General features: G+C 32.1%; 1 protein-coding gene across 4 annotated transcripts in view; it reads left to right on the forward strand.

Moving 5' to 3' along the window:
- LOC129230602 (uncharacterized) overlaps nt 1-6,239 on the forward strand; it is a 43,485-nt gene extending 37,246 nt beyond the window's left edge. For 3 of the 4 annotated variants that reach the window (XM_054865010.1, XM_054865012.1, XM_054865013.1), the window contains one exon: nt 3,662-4,000. In XM_054865010.1, the coding sequence (XP_054720985.1) occupies nt 3,662-3,854 (193 nt within the window). In that variant the 3' untranslated portion in view covers nt 3,855-4,000. Of the gene's footprint in view, nt 1-3,661 lie in introns of all 4 variants that reach the window. The other variant, XM_054865011.1, reaches the window with a different exon arrangement.
- The last annotated feature ends 560 nt before the right edge of the window (nt 6,240-6,799 follow it).

The following is a 6,799-nucleotide window of genomic DNA, read 5'->3' on the forward strand; positions in this document are numbered from 1 at the left end:
TTTACTTTCTATTGAAAAAACTTCTTGTGCAGCTTTTGGCTCTAAAAACCCAACAAAGGAGTTTCTGAACAAAAAGTTGCGAGACAACTTAGTAAATAGTTGGTCTATATATCAAGATTCTCTGATAGACAAGAACACAATCATATCTGCTTCAACTTCCTCTTCTGCTATTACTGCATTTAGTATTTTGGAAAGCACTAAAAAAATATATCTACTTCAGATGCCTCTTCCTCAGTGCCGGCTTCACAGAGTTCGGAGCTTTCTTGTGTAGCAAGTGCATCAAATAATTCAACCTCTGCAACAGGGCAAAAGCGTTCTCCTCCTTCAGATATCTTCAAAGCGAGAAATAAACAAACAAAACTTAGTGCTTTTTTTAAAAAATAGAAGGATGAAAGGTGTAAAAAAAGTAGTGTTAGCAATTTGTTTCCAGTTCTCTTTTTGTATATTGTAAAGTAATCTTTCAAAATTTTGATCTTTCTATCTCAAAACGAATAATTTATTTTCATTTCAAAATTGGATAGCAAGCAAATAAACACATAGTACTTAGTTTAACCAGTGTTATTGTTTAATATTTTGATTATTCATTTAAAATTTTAGTCGTTTTTATTTCCTTAAGTTGGATTTGCAATTTGGATTTAAATTCATTTAGCTTTTTTGCATAAATAAAAGAAGTGTAATTTTGAAAATTCACGAAATAAAACATTTTGTCACTTATCAAATGCAAAATTTATTATTAGAATTGCAGAATTTGTTAATGTAATAAACTAAGGGCTAAAAGTTAGCATAAGAGACTCTTGAACTTAGAAGGCTCACTGAAGTCCGCTCAGACTGAATTGTGTGATGTCACTTGCACAGTGATCATAATACATGCTGCCCCCTTTTGCCCCAAACTTTATTTAATTCTGAAATCTTTATGCACTTTTAGTAAATGGATGTAATTAATGGTTAAGAATTCAGATACAGTAGAGAAAAATAAAATTCTTTGAAAAATTTTAAGAAATGAGAAAAATTAAAAGAATTTAATTCCCTTCATGCATATGGATGTATTAAGTCCAATTAAAACTTCAAGTGTTAGCCCCATCGAATAATTATGTATATAAGTTACAAAAAACGTAATATAATGTGTACATGTACGTAATGTGAATATATATGCCCATCAAAATACTTCTTCTTCTTGGAAAAAAAGTTCAGGTATTTTTTCATGGAGTCACAATCACCCCTGCTACACACACACATACACATTCCCTCTACACACAAACACACATACCCCACCACACACACACATAAACACACGCCTACATGCACACACACACACTCATGATTGCGAAATAAATAATTTGAATTCAAGATGAATAAATTCAAATTAATTTTTTTTTTTGGTTCAAGCCTGAGTGTTGAACTTGTGTCACTTGACATAACTTTTATTTTCGAGGTGGACCGTGCAAAGCCGGATGACGCAGCTAGTTTCCTATAAAATGGGACTAGAATGAAGTTTCTAGGATGAAAAGTTTTTCTAGATTTTTTGCTTAAAAATCACTGTTTTTAGTAACTTAAGCCGCTTTGCGGCTTATACTATCAGATTGAGCTGAAACTTTGCAAATCATGTTTTCTAGTCCATTGCCACATTTTTGGGGGGTGCTGTGGAAGAAATTCGAAAATCGATTTTTTGTGACCACCCTATTGTGCACCAGTCAATTTTAATGGTGGTCCGTACAGGTTGCTCCCTACAGAGCAATAAGGTCAAAACTCTGGAAATTTTAGAACCTTCAACTCAGACTCCTTTACCCCAAAATCAGTCCGACTCCAACTTTGCAAGCACTGGCAGAGTTAAGTCAGACCAAACAACGTAAGTAAAAGCACAAATTTGTAAATTACAGCAGACACGTGTTTCGGCGTTACAGGGAACGCCTTTTTCAATGCAAAAAATAATGAGCTTATGGATGAAAAGACATCCGACAAAAGCCAAGAGCAGATAAGCATGCAGCTTAAAAGATAAAAACAGCGGATTAGCCAAACACCAATGACAAAGTTATAAACCGATCAGGAACCAATAGGAATGCAAGCAAAGGCCAGGAGGTTCCGACGAAGAACAAATATTAATTGCGCGATAAACAAAAGAATTGAAAGCAGAAATCCCGCAATTAATATTTGTTCTTCGTCGGAACTTCTTAAAGTGGAACTTAATTATCTTAAAGCTGTGGCAATTGATAGAGACTATCCGCCAACTTTGATTGATTCCATTTATAAAAAACTTTCAAATAAATCTCAAACTAATGTTCTTAACCGAACCTTCATCAGAAAGAATTTGGTTGTTTTGCCATTCTTTCCATCTGTAAGCTATCAGGTTGCTAAGATTCTAAAACGTTTCCAATTCCAGGTGGTGTTCTCTCCTATTAATAAACTTTCATTCTCTTCTCTTAAAGATCCTATTCACCCTCTTAATTGTTGTGGTATTTATAGAATTAATTGTAGTTGTAAACTTGCCTATATTGGACAGACTCGGCGTGCTTTAAAAATTCGCTTGAAAGAGCATCAAAATTATGTGAAAATACAACAATTAAATAAGTCTAGTATTGCTCAACATTGTTGGGATTCGAATCACTCTTTTGATTTTAACTCTTATCAGATTATCCAAAAATGCCCCAATTCATCAGATCTTGACTTTTGGGAATCCTTTCATATTTTGAGGAACAGTTCTAACTTAGTTAACGATCTTAGTGCAGTTCCATATTTTTCTAACATTTGGCTTCCATATCTTTAATACTGTCCTTTCCCCATCCCCCTTTTTTTCCCACTCATTTTTATCTATCTTCCTTTGTTTATTTTTACCTTTTTGTCTTGATTGACACCCCCCCCCCCCCAATTTTTTTTCTATTTATCTTTACTTTTCCTTTTTTTCGAATTTTTTGTTTCTGTTTATTTTATTTCATGGTTTTCCATTCTGCTTTTCCTTTCTTGCGGTTCACGGTTACTGACAATTTCTTTTCTTTTTGTTTAAGCTTCGGCTTAATCCTTGTCCAATTGAATTCTTTCTTTCTGGGTTCGTACCTAAGAGAAAGCTCCTGGCCTTTGCTTGCATTCCTATTGGTTCCTGATCGGTTTATAACTTTGTCATTGGTGTTTGGCTAATCCGCTGTTTTTATCTTTTAAGCTGCATGCTTATCTGCTCTTGGCTTTTGTCGGATGTCTTTTCATCCATAAGCTCATTATTTTTTGCATTGAAAAAGGCGTTCCCTGTAACGCCGAAACACGTGTCTGCTGTAATTTACAAATTTGTGCTTCTACTTACATTGTTTGGTCTGACTTTACTATTCAGCACAAAGGTATTTATTTATCTTACTGGCAGAGTTGCGGATTTTGAGGGAAAATGACCGTTCAAAGCTGGTCTATATGTGACACTCCTGTCTTGTGTAATAGGAATATACGCCACAAATTCTAGTTAATTTTCTTTCCACTCATTAGTTTAGATTTTCAAAAATCCATTCAAATTTTCTTAATTCCTTTTGAAATATCTATCTACAAAAGCCTTTCTTTGTCTTTACTTAAAATTTTTTTTCAAAATGTAATGCAAAATTTATTGAGATTATTGCTATGTTTTCTGATTATATGTTCCATATAATGAAATTTTTATGAATGATGTTTGTATTTTGTGTATTTCAAGGTGTGATGTTATGATTGCTGGTTTCATGTATGAAGTAAATCTTAAAGAAAAGTTTCAACGCAGAAAGTATGAATTTTCTATTAGCCGTCGTATTAAAAGAGCCAAAGACACTATAAACAAGAAAGGTATTGCTGGAGTTCCTATTCAGCCTTCAAGAAAGAAGAAATGTTTGATGCTTTCAAGACTTCAATAAGTTTTGTTCCTTTTTGTCTGGTGCTGCTTTTAAAGCAGTTCAATTCAATCGAGCTTGTTTATTTTTTTTAGTTCCTGCTAATTGAACATTTAACTTTCATTTTGGATGTTGGTTTTCTTTAGAATTACACTCTTCTATATGTTAACCCCCCCCCCCCCCCCCCGCCCCTTTTTGTTTCAGATGTATATTTTTTGATAATTATTAAATTGTGTTTAAGTTTTTATAATTATTGCAAGTTTCTACCAAGTTTTGTGTCTTTTAAGCAATACTTTTTTTTGTGTGCGTGTTTATATGATTCATGTTATTACAATTTACCATTTATTGTGTACTATGCTTTTTAAAATTAAATCTTTTCCGTATTTGTTTAAAAAAGCACAGTAATCCCTTGATAAAATGAGGCAGTGAGAAGCAAAGGGATGTACTTGGATATTTTCAAGATTTGAATGATATGCATTTAAAGTTGTGATCCTGGGTGGGCTTTCATTAAAAAGTTTTTCTTAATCATGCTGTTTAGCCTCACCTACCATGGCAACGAGAACTATTTCTTGCCCCAAACAAGAGGTCAGGTTCACCTATCATTTGTACAGGCTCTCTAAAATATTGATTTTAGCATATTCTTTTGCTTTTCACTGCCTTAAATGTATTTTTTTCTCCGAGGATTGAACAAATTGAATTTATATCCTTCATAATTTTTATATTAAGAATTCATTTTCAAATATCCTCCAAAAGATACTGAATTTCCTATCGACTCTTTCACATAGTTTGGCTTATTATTTTTCATTATTATTTTTTATTTTTTAAAGCTGATGTTTTGTATGTGAAACTTGAATTTTGAAGATAAGGCTTCATAGTTGTAAAAAGCTATTTAGAAAGGGATTTTATATAACTTTGTGCCTTATGTTAACGAATTATTTAACTGTTACGAATTATTAACTGTAGGTTAAGTAGTTTGTTTAGAATAAATGTTGAGCATTACAGAGCCGTGTCCAAGGGGAGGGTTTTAGGGGTTAAACCCCTCCCATTGGGGAAACAAATATGTGTCAAACAAAGAAAATTATTGACTTAAATTAACTTTAATGTGAAAGTCTGCATTTAGAGCTTTTTTTCTCCTTTCTCTCTGAAGTTTTTCTGTAATTTAACTCATATCAGTAATTCTGTAATTTTTTGCTCTAATTCAACTCAGTTGGATCTAAACCCTAAACGCTTGCATTTCTTTCTTCTTTTTTAACTTGAAAAGTTTTACATTCCATTCAAATGTTGTATAATTTACAATTGTTAAAGCTTTACCGACTAAAATAATATTTTGGAAAAACTGTGGTGGTAGGACCACTTAATGATCTACCAATACAAAGCATTTATACTGCTTATTGTAAGGAGGTAATGATGAATTTGGCATATGTTGCAGCTATGAAAATGTATTGGCAATTGTGTTTAGTAATGTAATTTCCATCTACAAAAAGCTCATTCTTGTTTAGTTTACAAGTAAGAACGTATTAAGCATTATTTCAGAACATAAAATCTGATATACATTCTACATTATAAAAAAATTGTGGAGAGTTTTTAATTCTTGTTGCAATATAAACCACATAGTAAACAGGTTTAATTCAAAAGAAATAAACAAGGTTTGATTAAAGTGAACCTGTAAAATGAAGGAATATTTTGGTTAAGAGTTATCCTTTTAGGGGAAGGGGGGACAGCAATACTTACAGGTGCATAAACGCCATACTGGGATCGACAATTTGTCGTAAAACTAAAGGAAGTGAGAGGGTTGAATCCCCCCCCCCCACACACATAGGTAAGATTAAAACCCCTCCCTTTATCAAAATCTGGACACGAGCTTGCAGCATTATGTTTTCTTTGTAGTTTTATACACTCCAGTTCTATTTTTGTCTAGAATTTCAATTCCTAATTCAAATATCTCTGTTACCTTCCCTTATATGCTCATGTCAAACAGTTTTTTTAGTGATGTTCCATTTTTTAGTTGAATTGTGAAAAAAATGCTTTAAAAAATATTTTAATTGATATTTTCCCTGAACATAGTAAAAACAAGGAAGTTATGTAATGCAGTTATTTTACTTTTGTTTTACATTTTTTAAAATTATATATTTGATGTATGTTATTATTTTTCACTTATTTTTTAATTTATGTTTTTCATTGTGCACATATTTTATTTCATTGGATTTTGAAAAAACATTTTATTTTTCTGTTAAACTCTTCTTTCAAATCAAAGATTCAAGAATAAGTGCAAGAAACAGTTCATATAAGTCAGAGACTGTTGTTGAAAAATAGTATCCTGAAATATTGAGTTTTTGTAAAGTTTCAGATTATATTATACTCAAGTTATAAAAATTCTTGAAAAGTTGCAATAAAAATACTGGATTTTCGTCTCTATATTTTATTAACATTTTATATTCGATTTTTCCAAAATGTGTCTACTTTTTAAGTCTATACTTTGTAGCTTGATGTTTAACTTATGGGATCGATGGATTTGCTGGATAGTATTAGAGAACAATTATATATAATGCAGGGTTGCTTTACCGCTCCATGTTTTGCTTAAAACCTGAAATTCCTCAACTGCAGAGAAAAGTTACAGTTGAACTTTGTTAACAGGATTGCATTTCATATGAGGCAGTGAGAAGCTAAGTGATGTAAGTAACAAAATTAAAAATTTAGAGATAATCAGTACAAATGATAAGAGAACCTCTCATCTTGTCTTGGGGCAGGAAATAGTACTAGTAGCCAGGTGTGTTCCCATAGTGTAGACTCCACATATGCCGTATACTCTCAAACATTTTTTAGACATATAGCATATACCCTCAAGATTCAAAAATTTTCATATGACATATCATGTATATGATCGCATACACATATTGTGTTTAATGAATTACTGGGAATATACCCTCAAAAAAATTGATGGGAACATCACTGCTAATAGCCCAAGTTAA

This window comes from Uloborus diversus, chromosome 9 (assembly GCF_026930045.1).
Source record: "Uloborus diversus isolate 005 chromosome 9, Udiv.v.3.1, whole genome shotgun sequence".
NCBI classification, from domain to species: domain Eukaryota; kingdom Metazoa; phylum Arthropoda; class Arachnida; order Araneae; family Uloboridae; genus Uloborus; species Uloborus diversus.